This window comes from Procambarus clarkii, chromosome 13, assembly GCF_040958095.1.
Source record: "Procambarus clarkii isolate CNS0578487 chromosome 13, FALCON_Pclarkii_2.0, whole genome shotgun sequence".
In the NCBI taxonomy this organism is placed as follows: domain Eukaryota; kingdom Metazoa; phylum Arthropoda; class Malacostraca; order Decapoda; family Cambaridae; genus Procambarus; species Procambarus clarkii.
Window position 1 is genome coordinate 6,879,949 of NC_091162.1, and position 27,691 is coordinate 6,907,639.

The window sequence follows — 27,691 nt, forward strand, 5'->3', positions numbered from 1 at the left end:
CAGCTCATTGGTCACTAACCTCATCAACCAGTTAGTCTTCATGCTGGAAACCATACTCCGAATTGACAGTACGATTTAATACTAAGTGTAATAAGTACATTTTCTTACTGTTATAAACAGTGCATAATTACACTTATGGGGCTGTTATATTTACCCAACTCCCTCCTCCGATTTAATTCTCCTCGTTTTCTGTTACGACACTCAGAATTTTAGGATAAAGTTTTCAATTTCACTTTGCTTTTAACAACTTTTAAATATCAAGAATTTCTTTTTTCAGGTTTATTAAACAATATAGATTTTATACAAAATTTAAAAATATTCTGAGTTACTTTACAATATATTGATATATTTTAGTTTTGTTTTATTAGTTTTATAAAACTGTAATATCAATATAGCTATAGGTTAAGTACTAATTGTAATTAAGAAGCAATAAAATTATTATCTTCAAACACTAAGACGGTTAGGTGAGGTCGTGGTTTTCTATTCAGTTTTTCAGGTAAACTCAAATATTCACAATATATTTGACGATGCGATTTAATACTGAGTGAAAATAAGTACAATTCCTAACTGCTATGAATAGTACATAATTACACTTATTTGTCTTCTTACATTTACCACCCCATTTTTGGAGGACGGACTGCATCTTGACACAATAACTCCGTTTTCTGTCATAGCGTGTTTAACCCCATTTTCATATTTATTACCATTTTCTATATTTATGACAAGGGGATTGAAAGGCCGCCTTCCGTTGAGCCTAATGCTGCCCGAAACGCTTTGCGTAATAGTGGCTTTAGGCATTGTATGTACTAGCTCTTATCTATAAAGCCAACAAACTTTGTAAAATCTCTTTATGTATGTACCTTTGCCTAAATAAAAATTATTATTATTATTATTATTATAATGTTCAATGTCCGCATTCATCATCTTCCCTGAATTAGCCCCGTTATCCCTGATAGCGTATTTAACCCCATCTTCCCACATTAAGCCCGTTTTCTGTAATGGCATATTTAAACCCATTTTCATATTGTTTCCCATTTTCTAAGATTTTCGAGAATTATATATTTTATAAATATAATGGTGGTGGTGGCAAGTGAGATGGAGATTTCAACAAGACGTTGAGTAATGATCTCTGGTTTTTGGCCTGGAAGGAATATATGACCTGGAAGCATAGACAATCTTTTTCATGTATTTAAATTAGTCTCCTCTACAAGTATTAATAGAATATGTTATTCAATAATTAGATGAAGAGAGAATGTATGAGTGTTCTACAGTTTACATTGACGTCATGTTTGAGTGGTATAAGTAGATACAAAGGAAATAACAATTGGGAATAATTAACCAATAGATAAGTTTTTATAATATATTTGGAATGATGTAGGTAAATACAGACGGATACATACGACTTGAGATGGACTCGACTTGAGAATGGTCCAGGAAGGACCGAAACGTCGTCGTCCCTTCACCTTCTAGTGTGTGGTCTGGTCAACATTGTGCTTCCCAGGGTTCTCATACATGATTCTTTCTACACGTTATCATATAAACTGTTGATGTTTGGCTGGAAAGTAAATAGGAGATCCAGTATAGTTCCTTACAAACACCTTCTGCATTCTCCTTTATGTTCAAAGTGAGATCTTAGCTAGAAATGATCTTTAAAAATGGGAGGGACCAAGACTGTTTTGAGTTGGTGAGGTGCTCCCATATACCCTGGCACACCTTCCCTGTCCCGCCTGCCTCTCACGTCTGTGTTAATCTCACCAGAACTGTCACATTATTCACAACAACAAACTCAATATATGCGGTTTACAAGCCCTTCTCTGTCTGATCTGTGACGCTCGGTCATAGAATTGTATAAAGTTTCTGTGGCAATAATTCTCACCTCTCACCTCAGGGAGCCGGTCGGCCGAGCAGACAGCACGCTGGACTTGTGATCCTGTGGTCCCGGGGTTCGATCCCGGGCGCCGGCGAGAAACAATGGGCAGAGTTTCTTTCACCCTATGCCCCTGTTACCTAGCAGTAAAATGGGTACATGGGTGTTAGTCAGCTGTCACGGCCTGCTGCCTGGGGGTGGAGGCCTGGTCGAGGACCGGGCCGCGGGGACACTAAAGCCCCGAAATCATCTCAAGATAGGTAGCTATATACTGCTAGGTGAACAGAGACATGAGGGGAAAAGAAGCGTTGATTAAACCAGCAGGGCAGCCCCCCCCCCCTATCTCCTTTCTAATTATATCGTCATTCTTAGTGAGCGCTGCATTTGTCATGATTACTGATAGTTTTGTTTCTGTGAGTCCAATATTATGAGGATTTTTCCCTAGTGTCTATTTTCTGAGCTCGGTTTGCTTTGTAATCCCTTGGATAAGAAGTCTTTAACGACGTTCCCTCCAGGCCCTCTACCGGCCATTCCCATGATGCACGCCACAACAGCTGACTAACTCTCACATACCTAAATACTGCAAAGTGAACAGAGACGTCAGGTGAATGGAAATGTGCTCAAACGTCTCTGTCTTGATATGGGACTCGAACCCTTTTAGGTGTGGAGGTTGTCGAGGGCGTGGATGATTGTTTGGAGGTGATGGAGGATTGTCAGGATGGTGTAGAGGATTGTTAGAGTGTCGTGGAGGATGGTGGCTAGGAGGCCGGACTACGGTGTTGGGAATGGCCGGAACTACTGTTCACGAGAAATCTTAGAGGAGTTTGAGGCGGGGAGTCAAAACGCTTGGGCACTGTTTGTGAGTGGCAAGAGTTTGATGAGGAGAGTGTGGGGGAGGGAGTGTACTCACCTAGTTGTGCTTGCAAGGGTTGAGCTCTGGCTCTTTGATCCCGCCTCTCAACTGGCAATCAACTGGTATACAGATTCCTGAAGCAATTGGGCTCTATCATATCTACACTTGTGGATATGATAGAGCCCAGATATGATCACTGTGTATGGAGTCAGCCTCCACCACAACACTACTTAATGCATTCCACCTGTTAACTACTCTGACACTGGAAAAATTCTAATGCCTCTGTGGCTCATCTGGGTACTAAGTTTCCACCTGTGTCCCCTTGTTCGTGTCCCATCCGTGCTGAAGAGTTTGTCTTTGTCCACCCTGTCAATTCCCCTGAGAATTTTGTAGGTGGTTATCATGTCTCCCCTTACTCTTCTGTTTTCCAGGGACGTGAGGTTGAGCCCCTTTAGCATTTCCTCGTAGCTCATACCTCACAGTTCCGGGACGAGTCTGGTGGCACACCGCTGAATCTTCTCTAACTTTGTCTTGTGTTTAACTAGGTATGGACTCCAGGCTGGAGCTGCATACTCCAGGATTGGTCTTACATAAGTGGTATACAGGGTCCTGAACGATTCCTTACACAAGTTTCTAAAGGCAGTTCTTATATTGGCCAGTCTAGCATATGCCGCTGATGATATCCTCTTGATGTGGGCCTCTGGGGACAGGTTCGGTGTGATATCAACCCCCAGATCTTTTTCTCTATTTGACTCTTGCAGGATTTCACCTCCCAGATGGTACCTTGTGTTCAGCCTCCTGCTCCCTTCGCCTAATTTCATTACTTTACACTTTCCTGAGTTGAACTTTAGTAGCCATTTTCTAGACCATTCCTCCAGTTTGTCCAGGTCATCCTGTAGTCTCTGTCTATCTTCATCCGTCTTGATTCTTCTCATAATTTTTGCATCATCAGCAAACATTGAGAGGAATGAGTCTATACCCTCCGGAAGATCGTTTACATATATTAGAAACAGGATGGGTCCAAGTACTGAGCCCTGTGGGACTCCGCTGGTGACATCTCGCCACTCTGATGTCTCCCCCTCACCGTTACTCGCTGTTTCCTGTTGCTTAGATACTCCCTTATCCACTGGAGCACCTTATCTTTTACTCCTGCCTGTTGCTCCAACTTTTGAAACAGCCTTTTATGGGGTACTGTGTCAAAGGCTTTCTGACAGTCCAAGAAAATACAGTCTGCCCACCCTTCTCTTTCCTGACTAATTTGTGTTACTTGGTCATAGAATTTTATTAAGTCTGTGAGGCACAATTTACCATCCCTGAACCCATGTTGGTGGTGCGTTACAAAGCTATTTCCCTCCAGATGCTCTACGAGCCTTTTCCTCACGATCTTCTCCATCACCTTGCATGGTATACAAGTTAGGGAAACTGGCCTGTAGTTCAGTGCCTCTTGCCTGTCACCCTTTTTGTATATTGGAACTACATTAGCTGTCTTCCAACTTTCTGGTAGGTCTTCTGTTTCCAGTGACCTGTTATACACCATAGAGAGTGGCACACTTAGTGCTTCTGCACCTTCCTTTAGTATCCATGGTGAAATTCTGTCAGGCCCAACAGCCTTTGTCACATCCAGCTCCAGCAGACACCTTTTGACCTCATCACTGGTGAGGTCAAATTCCTCCAAGGTTGCTTGGTTTGCCGCCTCCTCATTTAGTGCAGGGGCTTCTCCTTGTTCTATTGTGAAGACCTCCTGGAATCTCTTGTTGAGTTCTTCACACACCTCCTTGTCATTCTCTGTGTATCTGTTCTCCCCTTTTCGCAGCTTCATCACTTGTTCCTTCACTGCTGTTTTCCTCCTGATGTGGCTGTGGAGCAGCTTTGGTTGGGTCTTGGCTTTACTCGCGATGTCATTTTCAAACTGTCTCTCTGCTTCCCTCCTCACTCTGAGGTACTCATTTCTGGCCCTCTGGTATCTCTCCCTGCTCTCTGGTGTTCTGTTATTTCTGTAGTTTCTCCATGTTCTTTTACTCAGTTGCTTCGCTACCTTACATTCCTGGTTGACCCACGGACTCTTCTGTTGCTTTCCATTTTTCTCTTTATGGACCGGGATAAACCTGTCAGCAGCTTCCTGTCACTTCTGGGTGACATAATCCATCATATCCTGTACAGTCTTCTCTCTAAGGTCTGTTTCCTATGGTATTCCCATTAGGAAGTGCCTCATCTCGTCATATTTTCCTCTTCGGTAATTTAATCTTTTCCCTCCGATCCCATCCTTGGATAAGTTATCCCTACCTCCACCAAGTACTCAAAGGTCAGTACACTGTGGTCACTCATTCCTATGGGGGCTTCAACTTTGACTTCTCTTATTTCTGACTCATTCAGGGTGAATATCAAGTCGAGTCTAGCTGGTTCATCATTGCCTCTCACTCTTGTGGGTTCCTTGACATGCTGGCTCAGAAAATTCCTTGTTGCCACTTCCAAGAGTTTAGCTCGCCACATATCTGCACCACCATGTGGGTCCCCATTCTCCCAGTTTATCTTTCCATGGTTGAAATCGCCCATGATTAAGAGTCTTGAGCCATTCCTGCAGGCAACTGAAGCTGCTCTCTCTATTATATTAATGGTTGCCATGTTGTTCCTATCAAACTCCTGTCTAGGTCTTCTGTCATTTAGGGGAGGGTTGTAAATGACTGCCACTATTATCTTAGGTCCACCCATTGTTATAGTTCCTGTTATGTAATCTCTGAATCCATCACAGCCCAGAATTTCCATCTCATCAAAACTCCAGTCCTTCCTTATCAGCAGGGCCACTCCTCCTCCTCCTCTCCCTTCCCTCTCTTTCCTTACTATATAGTAGTCCTTTGGAAACACAGCATCTGTTATGACTCCTGACAATTTTGTTTCTGTTAGTCCTATTACATCAGGGTTTTCTTCTTGCGCCCTTTCTGCCAGTTCACTTGCTTTATTGGTAATCCCATCAATGTTTGAGTACATTACCTTGAAGCTCACTTTCTTATATCCTATTTCACCCTCACTCCCTACAAGTGTAGGAGGTTGTTCTATGGTCATTGCTACTTGGGTAGGCTCATCCTCCTGTGAGGTAGTTGCCAGGGGTCCAGGGAGCGGTGGGGGTTATGTGGGGTGGGGGCAGGGCTTAGAAATTGCCCCGGCCTGCTTGGGACAGGAAGAATTCCTGGGAGTGGAGGGGCAGGGAGTGCTTGAGGTTGGGGGGCAGGGAGTGCTCGGGGCACGCCCTTCTGTGGTGTAGTTGACAGGGATTTGGTGGAGGCGGGGTGGAGGATGGAGGACTTAGATCTAGCCTGGACCTGCTTGGGGCAGGAGGAAGACCAGGGGGATGGGAAGGCAGGGGGGAACTGGGGGTAGGGAGGGAGGGTGGATTTGGGGGGCATGGTGGGGATTGTGTAGGGGCAAGGAGGGATTTGTGCTTGGGGTGGGGGGGGGGCTCCTATGGGGTGATGAGTTGGGGGGGTTGAAGTCCCCACTGGGGTTCCCGAATTGCTGGGTTGGGGTTCCCCACTCCCCTCTGGGATTGCTGGGTTGGGGGTTGAGGTTTCCTGACTCCCTTCCCTCAGCCTGCGCCTTTTCCTTGCATCTGCTGCCTGTATCATCTCATCCCTGGTCATGTCCCTCTGAAGGAATACCTGTCTGTAATTCGTTACATATTTCAGTTTGCTCTTCTTTACTAGGATGTCCTCTTTGATGCACTCGTTCCTGAGTACTACCTTGATCAGTTGCTTTTTGTCTATGTTGAACTGGCCAATCCGGAATAACTTTTCTATGTCTCGCTCAGCCCCTTCCATTCCTATCTCCTTTGGTAACCCTGCCACTGCAGCTTTGTCTTTAGTCCTCCAGTCTTACCTTGTGGAACCTTCCCTAATACCTACCACTACTACAGCTCTTTTCCTTTCCATTAGCTGGCTCGTGCATCTAGCTGCCTCCTGTGAGGTTACTGCTTTCATTACAACTTCCTTGACTGTGGACATGTCATCTGGTCACATCTTTGGCACGCCAGCAAAGGTGGCACCCATTGTAGGGGTCCCAGCCCTTGCTACATCCCCTGCTACCTGGGGGTTGGTCCCCTGGGCCAGGGTCTGAGAAGGGCCTATTTTTAGTTTTTTTTATCTCCTCTTGTGCTGGACTTAGTTCCTTCTGCAGTTTACTTATGGTTTCCCTCAGGTCCTTCACTTTCCCCGCTGATTTCCCTCCATGCAGGAGCAGTCATCACCATGTATGACTCGCCCTGTTCCTCTCCTCCAACTGTGTTCTGTTTTCCTGCCATCCTGATTGATCCCTTTTTTCTTTTTAGTTCCCGAGGGTTAGTGTTAGTCTTCACTAACACTAATACTCCATCTACACACTATCTCACCCACTAGTGTGGGTGAGATAGTGTGGGTGAGGGAGTGTGGGTGTGGAGGTGTGGTTGTGGGGTGCGTGGGTGTGTGTGTGTGTACTCACCTATTTATGCTCACCTATTTGTGTCTGCAGGATCGAGCATTGACTCTTGGATCCCGCCCTTCGACCATCGGTTGTTTACAGCAATGACTCCTGTCCCATTTCCCTATCATACCTGGTTTTAAAATTAGTAATAGTATTTGCTTCCACAACCTGTTCCTGAAGTGCATTTCATTTTCCCACTACTCTCACGCTAAAAGAAAACTTCCTAACATCTCTGTGACTCATCTGAGTTTCAAGCTTCCATCCATGTCCCCTCGTTCTGTTACTATTCCGTGTGAACATTTCGTCTATGTCCACTCTGTCAATCCCCCTGAGTATTTTATATGTTCCTATCATGTCCCCCCTCTCCCTTCTTCTTTCTAGTGTCGTAAGGCACAGTTCCTTCAGGCGGTCTTCATACCCCATCCCTCGTAACTCTGGGACGAGTCTCGTTGCAAACTTCTGGACCTTTTCCAGTTTCCTTATGTACTTCTTCAGATGGGGACTCCATGATGGCGCGACATACTCTAAGATTGGCCTCACATAGGCAGTGTAAAGCGCCCTAAATGCCTCTTTACTTAGGTTTCTGAATAATGTTCTAACTTTTGCCAGTGTAGAGTACGCTGCTGTCGTTATCCTATTAATATGTGCCTCAGGAGATAGATTAGGTGTTACGTCCACGCCCAGGTCTCTTTCTCGCGTCGTCACAGGTAGGCTCTTCCCCTTCATTGTGTACTGTTCCTTTGGTCGCCTATCTCCTAGTCCCATTTCCATAACTTTACATTTGCTCGTGTTGAACTCCAGTAGCCATTTCTCTGACCATCTCTACAACCTGTTCAGGTCCTCTTGTAGGATCCTACAATCCTCATCTGTCACAACTCTTCTCATCAACTTTGCATCATCCGCAAACATTGACATGTAGGACTCTACGCCTGTAAACATGTCGTTAACATATACAAGAATTAGAATTGGTCCCAGCCCCGATCCTTGTGGTACTCCACTTGTTACTGTTCGCCAGTCCGACCTCTCGCCCCTTACCGTAACTCTTTGCCTCCTTCCTGTTAGGTAGTTCCTTATCCATGCTAGGACCTTTCCCCCCACCCCCGCCTGCCTCTCGAGCTTGAACAGCAGTCTCATGTGCGGTACTGTATCAAAGGCTTTTTGGCAGTCCAGAAATATGCAGTCTGCCCAACCATCTCTGTCCTGTCTTATCCTCGTTATTTTATCATAGAATTCCAGAAGGTTTGTTAGGCACGATTTCCCTGTCCAGAACCCATGTTGATGTTTGTTCACAAACCTAATGTTCTCCAGGTGTGCAACCAGTCGTAGCCTAATTATTCTATCCAGTATTTTACAGGGGATGCTTGTCAGTGATACAGGTCTATATTAAGTGCCTCCTCTCTATCGCCTTTCTTGAAGATCGGCACGACATTTGCCTTCTTCCAGCAGCTGGGCAATTCTCCTGACATAAGTGACTCATTAAAGATCATTGCCAGAGGCACGCTGAGGGTCTGTGCTGCTTCTTTTAGTATCCACGGTGATACTTTGTCTGGTCCAACTGCTTTAGTTGCATCTAGAGTTGTCAACTGTTTCATTACCTCCTCTGCTGTCACCTCTATATCTGATAGTCTTTCATCTAGGGTAACCCCTTCCAACAATGGAAGCTGCTCAGGCTCGGTAGTGAACACTCCATGGAAACTGGCATTCAGTGCCTCGCAGATTTCCTTGTCACTTTCAGTATATGCCCCCTCTGTCTTCCTTAGTCTTGTCACTTGGTCATTTACCGACATCTTCCTTCTTATATGGCTATGTAGTAATTTAGGTTACTTTTTTGCTTTGATTGCAATATCATTCTCATAATTTCTTTCCGACACTCGTCTTATGTTAATGTAATCATTCCTAGCTCTGTTACATCTAATCCTGTTGTCCTCTGTCCTTTGTCTTCTGTACTTCCTCCACTCCCTCCTGCTTCTCACCTTTGCTTCCTGACACTGTCTATTAAACCATGGGTTATTATATTCCCTCCTGTTTTTTTCCTTTATTGTTGGAATAAATCTCTCTTCGGCCTCCTTGCATTTCTGTGTGACGAAAATGTGTGAGTGTGGATGTGTGTGTTTGTGTGGGTGTGTTTGTGTGGGGGGGAGTGTGGATGTGGGAGTTGGGTGTGTGTGTACTCACCTAATTATACTCACCTAATTGTGCTTGCGGGGGTTGAGCTTTGGCTCTTTGGTGCCGCCTCTCAACTGTCAATCAACAGGTGTACATGTTCCTGAGCCTATTGGGCTCTATCATATCTACATTTGAAACTGTTTATGGAGTCAGCCTCCACCACATCACTTCCTAGTGCATTCCATTTATTAACTACTCTGACACTGAAAAAAATCTTTCTAACGTCTCTGTGGCTCATCTGGGTACTCAGTTTCCACCTGTGTCCCCTTGTTCGTGTCCCACCCGTGCTGAAGAGTTTGTCTTTGTCCACCCTGTCAATTCCCCTGAGAATTTTGTAGGTGGTTATCATGTCTCCCCTTACTCTTCTGTTTTCCAGGGATGTGAGGTTCAACTCCTTTAGCCTTTCCTCGTAGCTCAATCCTCTCAGTTCTGGGACGAGCCTGGTGGCATACCGCTGAATCTTCTCTAACTTTGTCTTGTGTTTAACTAGGTATGGACTCCAGGCTGGAGCTGCATACTCCAGGATTGGTCTTACATAAGTGGTATACAGGGTTCTGAAAGATTCCTTACACAAGTTTCTGAAAGCAGTTCTTATGTTAGCCAGTCTAGCATATGCCGCTGATGATATTCTTCTGATGTTGGCCTCTGGGGACAGGTTCGGTGTGATATCAACCCCCAGATCTTTCTCTCTATTTGACTCTTGCAGAATTTCACCTTCCAGATGATACCTTGTGTTCAGCCTTCTGCTCCCTTCGCCTAATTTCATCACCTAACACTTTCCCGAGTTGAACTTTAGTAGCCATTTTCTAGACCATTCCTCCAGTTTATCCAGGTCATCCTGTAGTCTCTGTCTATCTTCATCCGTCTTGATTCTTCTCATAATTTTTGCATCATCAGCAAACATCGAGAGGAATGAGTCTATACCCTCCGGAAGATCGTTTACATATATTAGAAACAGGATGGGTCCAAGTACTGAGCCCTGTGGGACTCCGCTGGTGACATCTCGCCACTCTGATGTCTCCCCCCTCACCGTTACTCGCTGTTTCCTGTTGCTTAAGTACTCCCTTATCCACTGTAGCACCTTCCCTTTTACTCCTGCCTGTTGCTCCAACTTTTTTAAAATTAACAGCCTTTTATGGGGTACTGTGTCAAAGGCTTTTTGGCAATCCAGGAAAATGCAGTCGGCCCACCCTTCTCTTTCCTGCCCAATTTTTGTGGCCTGGTCACAAAATTCTATTAAACCTGTGAGGCACGATTTACCATCCCTGAACCCATGTTGGTGGTGCGTTACAAAGTTATTTCCCTCCAGATGCTCTACGAGCCTTTTCCTCACGATCTTCTCCATCACCTTGCATGGTATACAAGTTAGGGAAACTGGCCTGTAGTTCAGTGCCTCTTGCCTGTCGCCCTTCTTGTATATTGGGACTACGTTAGCTGTCTTCCAACTTTCTGGTAAGTCTCCTGATTCCAGTGACCTGTTATACACCATAGAGAGTGGCACACTTAGTGCTTCTGCACCTTCCTTTAGTATCCATGGTGAGATTCTGTCAGGCCCAACAGCCTTTGTCACATCCAGCTCCAGCAGACACCTTTTGACTTTTGACTTTTGACTGTGTGTGTGGGTGTGGGCGTGTGTGGGGTGTGGGCGCGTGGGTATGGATGTGGGAGTGGGGTGTGTGGGTGTGGATGTGGGAGTGGGGTGTGTGGGTGTGGATGTGGGAGTGGGGTGTGTGGGTGTGGATGTGGGAGTGGGGTGTGTGGGTGTGGGAGTTCCCTGATAGAAAGTTATTTTAGCTTTTGCTAGGATGAATTTATGTATTATAAGTACACTTTTTGCTAGATTTAGATGAATTTAAGTTCTAATAGGATGCATTATTTATAGGATAAAGTAAATTAGCATATAAATTACTGACTTAACCTAACCCCAACTATCCCCAACATAACTAAGGCTAGAACCAATAGTTGGATGGTTTGCCTAAATAAATATGGGTGACATGATGTAACAAAGGAAGTATTAATAAGGTATTAAACACAATGGTCATATATTAGATGAATAGTTTAGCACTATTTATGTTGAAACATTTATGGAATATGTATTTTATATATATATATATATATATATATATATATATATATATATATATATATATATATATATATATATATATATATATATATATATATATATATATTGGTCTTATAGGTCGTCAGACGCACCATTCTTATATATGAAACTCTGACTTTTTTGGGGTATAATTTTTTGGTTAAACTTAGCATATTATAAATGACGATCTAAACATACCTAGAAAAATATTATGCAAATCGTGTATTGATTGACCAAGTTGGCTGTGGTTGTATTTGTACAAATACAATGATTTTGTATTTGTACAAAATACAGCTTTGTATTGCTGTACAATACAAATACCAATTTGTACAAATTACAATGATTATATTTGTGGAAGTTGAGTAATAATTGTATATGTTTTGTAAGTGTATTTGTGGGAATTGTGTAGTTGTGTATGTAATGTATATGTGCTAGATGTGTATGTAATGTATATGTGCTAGATGTGTATGTAATGTATATGTGCTAGATGTGTATGTAATGTATATGTGCTAGATGTGTATGTAATGTATATGTGCTAGATGTGTATGTAATGTATATGTGCTAGATGTGTATTGTTCGTATTTATGAAAGTTGTGTGTTGAATATAGTTGGGCAAGTTGTGTATTAATTGTGTATATGGTGTAATCGCATTGTGTGAATTGTGTATTTGGACTAGTTATTAAGCTCTTGGGCCTCGCCTCTCTAACCAATCTATTTTTTCCTCTTATATCATTATATATTATATATTATATTTTTTTTCTATTATATCGTCTACATATATTTCTGACGCACACGCGCGCACGCACACACATCCACAGGAAGCAGCCGCCTAACTCCCAGGTACCTATTTACTGCTCGGTGAACAGGTGCATCAGGGGTGAAAGAAACAGAAACTGCCCATTTGTTTCTGCCTCGGCCGGGAATCGAACCCGGGCTCTTAGGACTACGACCCTAGAGCGCTGTCCACTCAGCGGAGAGGTCCCCATACCTTATGGTTGGCTGGTGCTTGACAAGGTACGGGCTCCATGCTGGGGCTGCATACTGCAGGATTGGTCTTACATATGTGGTATACAAGGTTCTGAATTATTCCTTACACACGTTTAGTAAGGCAGTTCTTATGTTAGCCTTGCATCCGCCGCTGATGTTTTATGTTATACATTATTTTATCCCATATCCAATGGAGTATTATCCATTATTTTATCCCTTATCCAATGGAGTATTATCCATTATTTTATCCCTTATCCAATGGAGTATTATCCATTATTTTATCCCTTATCCAATGGAGTATTATCCATTATTTTATCCCATATCCAATGGAGTATTATCCATTATTTTATCCCTTATCCAATGGAGTATCTTCCCTTTCACTCCTGCCTGCATCTCCAGCTTGTGCACTAGTCTCTTGTGTGCTACTGTGTCAAAGACTTTCTGACAGTCCAAAAATATGCAGTCTGCCCAGCCTTCTCTGTCTTGCCTGGTCATAGAATTTTATTAATCCTGTTAGGCAAGATTTGCCTTCCCTAAACCCATGATGATAGTGGATTACAAAGTTCTTTCCCTCCAAGTGTTACTATATGTCTACAATATAAATTATGATATGTTGAGTATACCCAAAATAGCCGCAAATGATATACTCATTAGTTCAGAGGTATTTATCATAGAGCATTGCATCCAAAGTGGTCAATCCTCATATCGCTCCAGATGTTCCACTAGCTTTCTTCGCACAATGTTCTCCATCAGGTTGTAAGGTTAGGTTAGGGACACTGGCCTGTAGTTCAGTGCCTCCTGTCTATCCCCTTTCTTGTATATCGGGACTACGTTAGCTGCTTTCCAAATTTCTGGCAGTTCACTTGTTTCCTGTGTGGGAGAGTAATGATGAATGTTGCCAGGTGTGTGTGGGAGGAGTGTGTGGGAGGAGTGTGTGGGAGGAGTGTGGGAGGAGTGTGTGGGAGTGTGGGAGGAGTGTGTGGGAGTGTGGGAGGAGTGTAGGGGAGTGTGTAGAGGAGTGTGGGAGGAGTGTGTGGGAGTGTGGGAGGAGTGTGTGGGAGGCGTGTGGGGGAGTGTGTAGAGGAGTGTGTGGGAGTGTGTAGAGGAGTGTGTGGGAGGAGTGTGTGGGAGGAGTGTGTGGGAGTGTGTGGGGGAGGAGTGTGGGAGCAGTGTGTGGGAGGAGAATGTGAGGAGTGTGTGGGAGTGTGTGGGAGGAGTGTGTGGGGGAGTATGTAGACGAGTGTGGGAGGAGTGTGTGGGAGGAGTGTGTGGGAGGAGAGTGTGGGAGGAGTGTGTGGGGGAGTGTGTAGAGGAGTGTGTGGGAGGAGTGTGTGGGAGGAGAGTGTGGGAGGAGTGTGTGGGAGGAGTGTGTGGGAGGAGTGGGTGGAAGGAGTGTGTGGGAGGAGTGTGTGGGAGGAGTGTTTGGGAGGAGTGGGTTAGAGGAGTGGGTGGGAGGAGTGTGTGGGAGGAGTGTGTGGGAGGAGTGGGTGGGAGGAGTGTGTGGGAGGAGTGTGTGGGAGTGTGTGGGGGAGGAGTGTGGGAGCAGTGTGTGGGAGGAGAATGTGAGGAGTGTGTGGGAGTGTGTGGGAGGAGTGTGTGGGGGAGTGTGTAGACGAGTGTGGGAGGAGTGTGTGGGAGGAGTGTGTGGGAGGAGAGTGTGGGAGGAGTGTGTGGGGGAGTGTGTAGAGGAGTGTGTGGGAGGAGTGTGTGGGAGGAGAGTGTGGGAGGAGTGTGTGGGAGGAGTGTGTGGGAGGAGTGGGTGGAAGGAGTGTGTGGGAGGAGTGTGTGGGAGGAGTGTGTGGGAGGAGTGGGTGGGAGGAGTGGGTGGGAGGAGTGTGTGGGAGGAGTGGGTGGCAGGAGTGTGTGGGAGGAGTGTGTGAGAGTGTGTAGAGGAGTGTGTGGGAGGAGTGTGTGGGAGGAGTGTGTGGGAGTGTGTAGAGGAGTGTGTGGGAGTGTGTAGAGGAGTGTGTGGGAGGAGTGCGTGGGAGGAGTGTGTGGAGAAGTGTGTGGGAGTGTGTAGAGGAGTGGGTGGGAGGAGTGTGTGGGAGTGTGTAGAGGAGTGTGTGGGAGGAGCGTGTGGGAGGAGTGTGTGGGAGGAGTGTGTGGGAGGCGTGTGGGGGAGTGTGTAGAGGAGTGGGTGGGAGGAGTGTGTGGGAGGAGTGTGTGGGAGTGTGTAGAGGAGTGTGTGGGAGGAGTGTGGGAGGAGTGTGTGGGAGGAGTGAGTGGGAGTGTGTGGGAGGAATGTGTGGGAGGAGTCTGTGAGAGGAGTGTGGGAGGAGTTTGTGGGAGGAGTGTGTGGGAGAAGTGTGGGAGGAGTGTGTGGGAGGAGTGTGGGAGGAGTGTGTGGGAGGAGTGTGTGGGAGTGTGTGGAGGAGTGTGTGGGAGGAGTGTGTGGGAGGAGTGTGTGGGAGGAGTGTGGGAGGAGTGTGTGGGAGGAGTGTGTGGGAGGAGTGTGTGGGAGGAATGTGTGGGAGGAGTGTGTGGGAGGAGTGTGTGGGAGGAGTGTGTGGGAGGAATGTGTGGGAGGCTTGTGTGGGAGGAGTGTGTGGAGGAGTGTGTGGAGGAGTGTTTGGGAGGAGTGTGTGGGAGGAGTGTGGGAGGAGTGTGTGGGAGGAGTGTGTGGGAGGAGTGTGTGGGAGGAGTGTGTGGGAGGAGTGTGTGGGAGGAGTGTGTGGGAGGAGAGTGTGGGAGTGTGTGGGAGGCGTGTGTGGGAGCTGGAGTGTGTGGGATGAGTTTATGGGAGTGTGGGAGGAGTATGTGGGAGGAGTGTGTGGGAGGAGAGTGTGGGAGTGTGTGGGAGGCGTGTGTGGGAGGAGTGTGTGGGAGGAGTGTGTGGGAGGAGTGTGTGGGAGGAGTGTGGGAGGAGTGTGTGGGAGGAGTGTGTGGGAGGAGTGTGTGGGAGGAGAGTGTGGGAGGAGAGTGTGGGAGTGTGTGGGAGGAGTGTGTGGGAGGAGTGTGTGGGAGGAGTGTGTGGGAGTAGTGTGTGGGAGGAGTGTGTGGGAGGAGTGTGTGGGAGGAGTGTGTGGGAGGAGAGTGTGGGAGGCGTGTGTGGGAGGAGTGTGTGGGATGAGTTTATGGGAGTGTGGGAGGAGTATGTGGGAGGAGTGTGTGGGAGGAGTGTGTGGGAGGAGAGTGTGGGAGTGTGTGGGAGGCGTGTGTGGGAGGAGTGTGTGGGAGGAGTGTGTGGGAGGAGTGTGTGGGAGGAGTGTGGGAGGAGTGTGTGGGAGGAGAGTGTGGGAGTGTGTGGGAGGAGTGTGTGGGAGGAGTGTGTGGGAGGAGTGTGGGAGGAGTGTGTGGGAGGAGTGTGTGGGAGGAGTGTGTGGGAGGAGTGTGTGGGAGGAGAGTGTGGGAGGAGTGTGGGAGGAGTGTGTGGGAGGAGTGTGTGGGAGGAGTGTGTGGGAGGAGTGTGTGGGAGTGTGGGAGGAGTGTGTGGGAGGAGTGTGGGAGAAGAGTATGTGGGAGGAGTGTGTGGGAGGAGTGTGTGGGAGGAGAGTGCGGGAGGAGTGTGGGAGGAGTGTGTGGGAGGAGTGTGTGGGAGTGTGTGGGAGGAGTGTGTGGGAGGAGAGTGTGGGAGGAGTGTGGGAGGTGTGGGAGGAGTGTGTGAGAGGAGAGTGTGGGAGTGTGGGAGGAGTGTGTGGGAGGAGTGTGGGAGAGGAGTGTGTGGGAGGAGTGTGGGAGGAGTGTGTGGGAGGAGTGTGTGGGAGGAGAGTGTGGGAGTGTGTGGGAGTGTGTGGGAGGAGTGTGTGGGAGGAGTGTGGGAGGAGTGTGTGGGAGGAGTGTGTGGGAGGAGTGTGTGGGAGGAGAGTGCGGGAGGCGTGTGTGGGAGGAGTGTGTGGGAGGAGAGTGCGGGAGGCGTGTGTGGGAGTAGTGTGTGGGAGGAGTGTGTGGGAGTGTGGGAGGAGTATGTGGGAGGAGTGTGTGGGAGGAGTGTGTGGGAGGAGAGTGTGGGAGTGTGGGAGGAGTATGTGGGAGGAGTGTGTGGGAGGAGTGTGTGGGAGGAGAGTGCGGGAGGCGTGTGTGGGAGGAGTGTGTGGAGGAGTGTGTGGGAGGAGTGTGTGGGAGGAGTGTGTGGAGGAGTGTGTGGGAGGAGTGTGGGAGGAGTGTGGGAGGAGTGTGTGGGAGGAGTGTGGGAGCAGTGTGTGGGAGGAGTGTGTGGGAGGAGGGTGGGAGGAGTGTGGGAGGAGTGTGTGGGAGGAGAGTGGGAGAGGCGTGTGTGGGAGGAGTGTGTAAGGAGAGTGTGGGAGGAGAGTGTGGGAGGAGAGTGTGGGAGGAGTGTGGGGCGACGTGCGGGGCCGCCGGGACCGTAACCGTCACTGAGGCAGCAGGTGGAGGAGGGCGCCGCCCCGCCCAGCTCGAGCGAACACCAGTGACTCACCTCCGGCTGACGCTCAGGAAACATTCACCAAAACATCCCCTCCCGCTCTCTCTCAGTAACATCTTGAACATTACTCATTATTTCCCTTCCGCCTCTCCTTTATATATCGTTCAAGCCTGAGTACTGTGCCTAAGGACCAACTACAATAGTCTAAATATTAAGAAACTTGGTTTAAACTCTTCCTCAATTTCCGTGTGCTTTCAAGCACGACGTCTCGTCTGACCAATCATGGCGTTGCTCAAGGTTTTTCTCGACCAATCAACAGTCTTGGCGGGAACACCCTTCCAATTATTCGCGTCTTCTGCTTATGACGTCATCAAGCACCGAACCAATTGTATTTAGGCCTATTGAACATTCGATGAATTATCCGTTGAATAATAATAATAATGTTGTGAATGTGAGAGCAAAATAATGCATACTGTAACCCCTGGAGCGTCAGGCGGGCACCAACATGGAGGAAATGTCGATGGAGCGCGCTACAGATATCCTCGCTTCAGCACGCTATCATCCCCACAAGATGATATCTGCCAAATCACCTGGTTATCGGTCGTTTATACTGTGAGGGCGTAACCGCGGAAGGCTTCATTACGATGTTGTTACCGTCAATTGGGAGCCATTAAGAGGTGTGGCGACCTTGTTTTGTTTCTGTGGCTACTGCAGCGCCTGGAGCGGGAGAGTGCCGCCATTAACAATGGTGGTCCTGTTACTGATGGCGGCCTTTGTCTTGTTACATGGTGTCTCTTACCCATACCTTGCCCTTCCCTGTACCCTGCCCTGCCCTGTACCCTGCCCTGCACACTGCCCTCCCCTGTACCCTACCCTCCCCTGCACCCTACCCTCCCCTGTACCCTACCCTCCCCGGCACCCTGCCCTCCCATGTACCCTGCCCTTCCCTGTACCCTGCCCTCCCCTGTACCCTGCCCTGCCCTGTACCCTGCCCTACCCTGTACCCTGCCCTTCCCTGTACCCTGCCCTCCCCTGTACCCTGCCCTGCCCTGTACCCTGCCCTCCCCTGTACCCTGCCTTCCCCTGCATCCTGCCCTCCCCTGTAACCTGCCCTTCCCTGTACCCTGCCCTTCCCTGTACCCTGCCCTCCCCTGTACCCTGCCCTCCCCTGCACCCTGCCCTCCCCTGTACCTTGCCCTTCCCTGTACCCTGCCCTTCCCTGTACCCTGCCCTTCCCTGTACCCTGCCCTCCCCTGTACCCTGCCCTACCCTGCACCCTGCCCTCCCCTGTACCCTGCCCTTCCCTGTACCCTGCCCTGTACCCTGCCCTCCCCTGCACCCTGCCCTCCCCTGTACCCTGCCCTCCCCTGCACCCTGCCCTCCCCTGTACCCTGCCCTGCCCTGTAACCTGCCCTGTACCCTGCCCTCCCCTGTACCCTGCCCTCCCCTGCACCCTGCCCTCCCCTGTACCCTGCCCTCCCCTGTACCCTGCCCTCCCCTGTACCCTGCCCTCCCCTGTACTCTGCCCTCCCCTGCACCCTGCCCTCCCCTGCACCCTGCCCTCCCCTGCACCCTGCCTTCCCCTGCCCTCCCCTGCACCCTGCCCTCCCCTGCACCCTGCCTTCCTCTGCCCTCCCCTGCACCCTGCCCTCCCCTGCACCCTGCCCTCCCCTGTACCCTGCCCTCCCCTGTACCCTGCCCTCCCCTGTACCCTGCCCTCCCCTGTACCCTGCCCTCCCCTGTACCCTGCCCTCCCCTGTACTCTGCCCTCCCCTGTACCCTACCCTCCCCAGTACCCTGCCCTCCCCTGTACCCTGCCCTCCCCTGTACCCTGCCCTCCCCTGTACCCTGCCCTCCCCTGTACTCTGCCCTCCCCTGCACCCTACCCTCCCCTGTACCCTGCCCTCCCCTGTACCCTGCCCTCCCCTGTACCCTGCCCTCCCCTGTACCCTGCCCTCCCCTGTACCCTGCCCTCCCCTGCACCCTGCCCTCCCCTGCCCTCCCCTGCCCTCCCCTGCACCCTGCCCTCCCCTGTACCCTGCCCTCCCCTGCACCCTGCCCTCCCCTGCACCCTGCCCTCCCCTGCACCCTGCCCTCCCCTGCCCTCCCCTGCCCTCCCCTGCCCTCCCCTGCACCCTGCCCTCCCCTGTACCCTGCCCTCCCCTGCCCTCCCCTGCCCTCCCCTGCCCTCCCCTGCACCCTGCCCTCCCCTGTACCCTGCCCTCCCCTGTACTCTGCCCTCCCCTGCACCCTGCCCTCCCCTGCACCCTGCCTTCCCCTGCCCTCCCCTGCACCCTGCCCTCCCCTGCACCCTGCCCTCCCCTGCACCCTGCCCTCTCCTGCCCTCCCCTGTACCCTGCCCTCCCCTGTACCCTGCCCTCCCCTGCACCCTGCCCTCCCCTGTACCCTGCCCTCCCCTGTACCCTGCCCTCCCCTGTACTCTGCCCTCCCCTGTACCCTGCCCTCCCCTGTACCCTGCCCTCCCCTGTACCCTGCTCTCCCCTGTACCCTGCCCTCCCCTGTACCCTGCCCTCCCCTGCACCCTGCCCTCCCCTGTACCCTGCCCTCCCCTGCACCCTGCCCTCCCCAGCATCCCTCCCCCTCCCCTGCACCCTGCCTTCCTCTGCACCCTGCCCTCCCCTGCACTATTCCCTCCCCTGCACCCTGCCCTCCCCTGCACCCTGCCCTCCCCTGCACCCTGCCCTCCCCTGCACTATTCCCTCCCCTGCACCCTGCCCTCCCCTGTACCCTGCCCTCCCCAGCACCCTGCCCTCCCCTGTACCCTGCCCTCCCCTGCACTATTCCCTCCCCTGCACCCTGCCCTCCCCTGTACCCTGCCCTCCCCTGCACCCTGCCCTCCCCTGCACCCTGCCCTCCCCTGTACCCTGCCCTCCCCAGCACCCTGCCCTCCCCTGTACCCTGCCCTCCCCTGCACCCTGCCCTCCCCTGTACCCTGCCCTCCCCTGCACCCTGCCCTCCCCTGCACCCTGCCCTTCCCTGCACCCTGCCCTCCCCTGCACCCTGCCCTCCCCTGTACCCTGCCCTCCCCTGCACCCTGCCCTCCCCTGTACCCTGCCCTCCCTTGCACTCTGCCCTCCCCTGCACCCTGCCCTCCCCTGTACCCTGCCCTCCCCAGCACCCTGCCCTCCCCTGTACCCTGCCCTCCCCTGCACCCTGCCCTCCCCTGTACCCTGCCCTCCCCTGCACCCTGCCCTCCCCTGCACCCTGCCCTCCCCAGCACCCTGCCCTCCCCTGCACCCTGCCCTCCCCTGCACCCTGCCCTCCCCTGTACCCTGCCCTCCCCTGCACCCTGCCCTCCCCTGCACCCTGCCCTCCCCTGCACCCTGCCCTCCCCTGTACCCTGCCCTCCCCAGCACCCTGCCCTCCCCTGTACCCTGCCCTCCCCTGCACTATTCCCTCCCCTGCACCCTGCCCTCCCCTGTACCCTGCCCTCCCCTGCACCCTGCCCTCCCCTGCACCCTGCCCTCCCCTGTACCCTGCCCTCCCCAGCACCCTGCCCTCCCCTGTACCCTGCCCTCCCCTGCACCCTGCCCTCCCCTGTACCCTGCCCTCCCCTGCACCCTGCCCTCCCCTGCACCCTGCCCTTCCCTGCACCCTGCCCTCCCCTGCACCCTGCCCTCCCCTGTACCCTGCCCTCCCCTGCACCCTGCCCTCCCCTGTACCCTGCCCTCCCCTGCACCCTGCCCTCCCCTGCACCCTGCCCTCCCCTGTACCCTGCCCTCCCCAGCACCCTGCCCTCCCCTGTACCCTGCCCTCCCCTGCACCCTGCCCTCCCCTGCACCCTGCCCTCCCCTGCACCCTGCCCTCCCCAGATAATGAGTGGAGTGCCCCAAGGGTCTATACTGGGGCCATCCTCCTCCTAATATATGGACGATTGAAACAATTGAATCACATTCTTGTACCACCATAAGCTAATGAGACGCTACATAATAAGATGAACTAGGACACTCCCAAGAGTGTCTGCGAAATGGCTACTAGACTTCAACCCTGACAAATGCAAGGTTATGTAGTGAAGTACAGTGCAAGATGAAGGGACGGTGTAGGATAACGAGAGCACCAGAGGCACACATCAGCAGGATAACAAGTGCACCAGAGGCACACATCAGCAGGATAACAAGTGCACCAGAGGCACACATCAGCAGGATAACAAGTGCACCAGAGGCACACATCAGCAGGATAACAAGTGCACCAGAGGCACACATCAGCAGGATAACAACTGCACCAGAGGCACACATCAGCAGGATAGCAAGTGCACCAGAGGCACACATCAGCAGGATAACAAGTGCACCAGAGGCACACATCAGCAGGATAACAAGTGCACCAGAGGCACACATCAGCAGGATAACAAGTGCACCAGAGGCACTCATCAGCAGGATAACAAGTGCACCAAAGGCACACATCAGCAGGATAACAAGTGCACCAGAGGCACACATCAGCAGGATAACAAGTGCACCAGAGGCACTCATCAGCAGGATAACAAGTGCACCAAAGGCACACATCAGCAGGATAACAAGTGCACCAGAGGCACACATCAGCAGGATAACAAGTGCACCAGAGGCACACATCAGCAGGATAACAAGTGCACCAGAGGCACACATCAGCAGGATAACAAGTGCACCAGAGGCACACATCAGCAGGATAACAAGTGCACCAGAGGCACACATCAGCAGGATAACAAGTGCACCAGAGGCACACATCAGCAGGATAACAAGTGCACCAGAGGCACACACCAGCAGGATAACAAGTGCACCAGAGGCACACATCAGCAGGATAACAAGTGCACCAGAGGCACTCATCAGCAGGATAACAAGTGCACCATAGGCACACATCAGCAGGATAACAAGTGCACCAGAGGCACACACCAGCAGGATAACAAGGGCAGGATATCCCATACTGAAAAACGTCCCGTTATCCTCCAAGAACGTGGTCAAAGATCCCTTATGAGCGCTGCACACGCCCTCTGTGAGACCTGTTATAGAGTATGCCGGCCCGGCATGGAACCCCAGCTTATGGAAACACAAAACTAAAAAAGGTTCAAATATATGCAACAAGACCTGAGATAACGGGACTGAGCTATGAGGAAAGTCTGAGTGAGCTGGACCTCATTCACTGGAAGAAAGAAGGAATGAGGTAGACATGTTAACGACATACAAGATACTAAAGGGGATTGACAAAGTAGGTATAGAAGCAACGTTCATATTAAGGAATACACTTATATACACACACATACATTTTCGATACACAGCTTTATATGTAGATATAGGGCCAGGGGCACTGTACTGAACCAATGGTGGTGGTGAGGCGGGGCCCAGGAGCTGGACTAGGTGAGTACACACCCACACTAGAATAACAGGGAAGGTTCTGGAGTGCTCGCGGCAAGAGAGGGAACAAAGAGCAACAAAATGTGAGAATGGGGAGTGGGTTGCCCTGAAGGGCCGATCACTGGACCTCTCTTGTTCATAATATATGTAAATGACATAGCCGAGGCAGCAAGCTTGCGTCTATGATTTCCAGACGCGGCAGAACCAGTGAGGAGAGCGCTGCGTGCGCCTCGACCCGTGATATCATGTGACTTAGGTGATATCAAAGAGATATTTATTTCTGGTGTGATGCTCCGACTTGTCCTCTTACCAAGAACGTCGCTTTTCGACCGTAGGCGTTACATAAGGCCAAAAATTGTCGTAGTAGACAATGGAAGCGGCTGGCGAAAGTGACGCACTGTCCCGTTTTCTATTTTGGGTCCTCTGGTAGGTTAGGAGAGACCACTTTAAATTGACCGTTTTCTGGACATTGGGGGACCTTAGGAGGCCGGACTGACAGAGTGGTCATTGTAGCAGAGAAACAGGAGGATTATGGTCCTCCGTGACATCCCCGGTATTGTTGATGACAGTGCTATGTGCGACATCAACCCTCCCTACGTGAATCACAAAATGAAAATCGTTGATGTCCAGAGATTTGCTGGAAGACCAGTCCCGGAATTAAGAGGGTTGAGCTATGAGGAATGCAGCCCGTCCTCCAAAAATGGGGTGATAAATGTAAGGAGACAAATAAGTGCAATAACGTACTATTCATAGCAGTTAGAAATTGTACTTATTTTCACTTAGTATTAAATCGTAGTCAAATACATTGTGAATATTTGAGTTTACCTGAAAAACTGAATAGAAAACCACAACCTCACCTAACCGTCTTAGTTTTTGAAGATAATAATTTTATTGCTTCTTAATTACAATTAGTACTTAACCTATAGCTATATTGATATTACAGTTTTATAAAACTAATAAAACAAAACTAAAATATATCAATAAATTGTAAAGAAACTCAGGATATTTTAAACAAATTTATAAAATCTATATTGTTTATTAAACCTGAAAAAGAAATTTCTGATATTTAAAACTTGTGAATATCATCTACAAATTGAAAACTTCAGCTTAAAATTCTGAGTGTCTTAACAGAAAACGAGGAGAATTAAATCGGGGGAGGGAGTTGGGTAAATGTAACAGCCCCATGACAGTAAGAAAATGTTCTTATTACACTTAATATTAAATCGTACTGTCAAATCAGAGGATGGGTTGATGATATAACTAGGTCTTACAAGGCTAGCAGAGCCGAAAGCCAGAGAAGACATGATGTTAACATAAATTATACGGTATTGTTACCTTTACAAGCTTCAGTAACGGGCACAAGACTTCTCCAAGCTTCAATAACGAAGGCAAGACTTTACAAGTTGAAGCAACGAGGGTAAGATATTATATCAACTGAAGAAAAGATTTATGTTTGGCTTGAGTAGTTTACATGAGCTGAGGTGGTGCCGGGCTATGGAGTGAGGACAAGAGTGGCACAACCCAGTATGGTTCCCTTCACTATCACAGAACTAGCATAGTGTCTCGCATGTCTGCCACTATTCTCAACATGTCAAGACATAGTGTCTCGCATGTCTGCCACTATTCCCGACATGTCAAGACATAGTGTCTCGCATGTCTGCCACTATTCCCGACATGTCAAGACATAGTGTCTCGCATGTCTGCCACAATTCCCAACATGTCAAGACATAGTGGCTCGCATGTCTGCCACTATTCCCGACATGTCAAGACATAGTGTCTCGCATGTCTGCCACAATTCCCAACATGTCAAGACATAGTGGCTCGCATGTCTGCCACTATTCCCAACATGTCAAGACATAGTGGCTCGCATGTCTGCCACTATTCCCAACATGTCAAGACATAGTGGCTCGCATGTCAGTCCCTTGACATGTCAGGCGCTGTTGTAAAGCGACAATAGTGACATAATTCCTATGGAAGTCATACACTTTTCCACCGTTTTCTTTATCTTAGAATCTCGTTGATTTTTATAAGCAGGAAAATTTATTTTCCAGGTGACATTTTGCGACTTATGATTGGTTGAGAGGCTAAATGTCAGCTAATCACCATACAGCTGTGTGAGAAAAGGCAGCTGTTTATTAGTTATTGCAGCTGTTTATTTAGAGTTCTGCAGCTGTTTATTTAGAGTTCTGCAGCTGTTTATTAGAGTTCTGCAGTTGTTCATTAGTTCTGCAGCTGTTTATTAGTTCTGCAGCTGTTTATTAGAGTTCTGCAGTTGTTTATTTGAGTTCTGCAGCTGTTTATTTAGAGTTCTGCAGCTGTTTATTTAGAGTTCTGCAGCTGTTTATTAGAGTTCTGCAGCTGTTTATTAGTTCTGCAGCTGTTTATTAGAGTTCTGCAGCTGTTTATTAGAGTTCTGCAGTTGTTTATTAGTTCTGCAGCTGTTTATTAGAGTTCTGCAGTTGTTTATTAGTTCTGCAGCTGTTTATTAGAGTTCTGCAGTTGTTTATTAGAGTTCTGCAGCTGTTTATTAGAGTTCTGCAGCTGTTTATTAGAGTTCTGCAGTTGTTTATTAGAGTTCTGCAGTTGTTTATTAGAGTTCTGCAGCTGTTTATTAGTTCTGCAGTTGTTTATTAGTTCTGCAGCTGTTTATTAGAGTTCTGCAGCTGTTTACTAGTTCTGCAGTTGTTTATTAGTTCTGCAGCTGTTTATTAGAGTTCTGCAGCTGTTTATTAGAGTTCTGCAGCTGTTTATTAGTTCTGCAGCTGTTTATTAGAGTTCTGCAGCTGTTTATTAGAGTTCTGCAGCTGTTTATTAGAGTTCTGCAGTTGTTTATTAGTTCTGCAGCTGTTTATTTAGAGTTCTGCAGCTGTTTATTAGTTCTGCAGCTGTTTATTAGTTCTGCAGCTGTTTATTAGTTATGCAGCTGTTTATTAGAGTTCTGCAGCTGTTTACTAGTTCTGCAGTTGTTTATTAGTTCTGCAGCTGTTTATTAGAGTTCTGCAGCTGTTTATTAGAGTTCTGCAGCTGTTTATTAGTTCTGCAGCTGTTTATTAGAGTTCTGCAGCTGTTTATTAGAGTTCTGCAGCTGTTTATTAGAGTTCTGCAGTTGTTTATTAGTTCTGCAGCTGTTTATTAGAGTTCTGCAGCTGTTTATTAGAGTTCTGCAGTTGTTTATTAGTTCTGCAGCTGTTTATTAGAGTTCTGCAGCTGTTTATTAGTTCTGCAGCTGTTTATTAGAGTTTTGCAGCTGTTTATTAGAGTTCTGCAGCTGTTTATTAGAGTTCTGCAGCTGTTTATTAGAGCTCTGCAGTTGTTTATTAGAGTTCTGCAGTTGTTTATTAGTTCTGCAGCTGTTTATTAGAGTTCTTCAGCTGTTTATTAGTTCTGCAGTTGTTTATTTAGAGTTCTGCAGCTGTTTATTAGTTCTGCAGCTGTTTATTAGTTCTACAGCTATTTATTAGAGTTCTGCAGCTGTTTATTAGAGTTCTGCAGCTGTTTATTTAGAGTTCTGCAGCTGTTTATTAGAGTTCTGCAGCTGTTTATTAGAGTTCTTCAGCTGTTTATTAGTTCTGCAGTTGTTTATTTAGAGTTCTGCAGCTGTTTATTAGTTCTGCAGCTGTTTATTAGTTCTACAGCTGTTTATTAGAGTTCTACAGCTGTTTATTAGAGTTCTGCAGCTGTTTATTTAGAGTTCTGCAGCTGTTTATTAGAGTTCTGCAGCTGTTTATTAGTTCTGCAGCTGTTTATTAGAGTTCTGCAGCTGTTTATTAGAGTTCTGCAGTTGTTTATTAGTTCTGCAGCTGTTTATTAGAGTTCTGCAGTTGTTTATTAGTTCTGCAGCTGTTTATTAGAGTTCTGCAGCTGTTTATTAGAGTTCTGCAGCTGTTTATTAGAGTTCTGCAGTTGTTTATTAGTTCTACAGCTGTTTATTAGAGTTCTGCAGCTGTTTATTAGAGTTCTGCAGTTGTTTATTAGTTCTACAGCTGTTTATTAGAGTTCTGCAGCTGTTTATTAGAGTTATGCAGTTGTTTATTAGTTCTACAGCTGTTTATTAGAGTTCTGCAGCTGTTTATTAGAGTTCTGCAGCTGTTTATTAGTTCTGCAGCTGTTTATTAGTTCTGCAGCTGTTTATTAGTTCTGCAGCTGTTTATTAGAGTTCTGCAGCTGTTTATTAGAGTTCTGCAGCTGTTTATTAGTTCTGCAGCTGTTTATTAGTTCTACAGCTGTTTATTAGAGTTCTGCAGTTGTTTATTAGAGTTCTGCAGCTGTTTATTAGAGTTCTGCAGCTGTTTATTAGAGTTCTGCAGTTGTTTATTAGAGTTCTGCAGCTGTTTATTAGAGTTCTGCAGTTGTTTATTAGAGTTCTGCAGCTGTTTATTAGTTCTGCAGCTGTTTATTAGTTCTACAGCTGTTTATTAGTTCTGCAGCTGTTTATTAGAGTTCTGCAACTGTTTATTAGAGTTCTGCAGCTGTTTATTTAGAGTTCTGCAGCTGTTTATTAGTTCTGCAGCTGTTTATTAGTTCTGCAGTTGTTTATTAGTTCTGCAGCTGTTTATTAGAGTTCTGCAGCTGTTTATTAGTTCTGCAGCTGTTTATTAGAGTTCTGCAACTGTTTATTAGAGTTCTGCAGCTGTTTATTTAGAGTTCTGCAGCTGTTTATTAGTTCTGCAGCTGTTTATTAGTTCTGCAGCTGTTTATTAGTTCTGCAGCTGTTTATTAGAGTTCTGCAGCTGTTTATTAGAGTTCTGCAGCTGTTTATTTAGAGTTCTGCAGCTGTTTATTAGAGTTCTGCAGCTGTTTCTGAAGTCCAACAAGGCCCTCCGTGACCACTTGTAATCAAGTCCGGGGGCCGGGAGCTGGACTTGGTCGACCAGCGAGCTATAGACAGTGATGACTGTAGCCTCCTAGAGTGAGATTTAAGACCAGCAGTAAATATTCCTCCAAAAGGAAGTAAGAAACATCGTTTTATAGACTAAGTGTCGACCCAGGACAGGAGCCCATGTGCAGGTGGAGGCTGGAGGCATGTTAGGCTTCTTGTGGGCGTCACAATGCTACCCACAACAGTTTCCTCACTCCCCGGTACCTATTTACTGCTAGGTGAATAGGGGGGGTATGTAAGTGGGCCCAACCGTCTCTGTCTCGCTCGGGGATCGAACTCGGGATCCTTGGTTATAAGTCGACTACGCTACAGAAATCAGTTAAAAGGACTTGGAAGAATGGCGCCAGCGACGGAGCCTGTTAATCCTTGTCCTGCGCCTCCCTGCTAGTGCTATTATTATTAATATAATAGAATTAACCTACTAGGGGCCGTGAGGTGGGCGCGAACCTGTGACCAACTCGTTGCCAGTCGCATACTGTACCACTAGACCACGCTGTCACCTCACACGGTGGACTTTTTTATTTAAATATCACGTTAGTGTCATCTCAATGTGATCATATAATATTATTATTATTATTATTATTATTATTATTATTATTATTATTATTATTATTATTATTATTATTATTATTATTATTATTATTATTATTATTATTATTATTATCATTAGAGAGTTGCCATGGTCTGTAAACATTAATATAAATGTACTCACATTCTGAGCTT

At 48.3% G+C, this 27,691-nt stretch overlaps 1 protein-coding gene across 1 annotated transcript in view; it reads left to right on the top strand.

Annotated features, from left to right (window-relative positions):
- LOC138364556 (protein AHNAK2-like) overlaps positions 1-27,691 on the top strand; it is a 45,809-nt gene that overhangs the window by 13,956 nt on the left and 4,162 nt on the right. Inside the window, exon 2 of the mRNA XM_069324214.1 lies at positions 23,434-23,506. Coding sequence (XP_069180315.1) covers positions 23,434-23,506 — 73 coding nt within the window. The remainder of the gene's footprint in view (positions 1-23,433; positions 23,507-27,691) is intronic.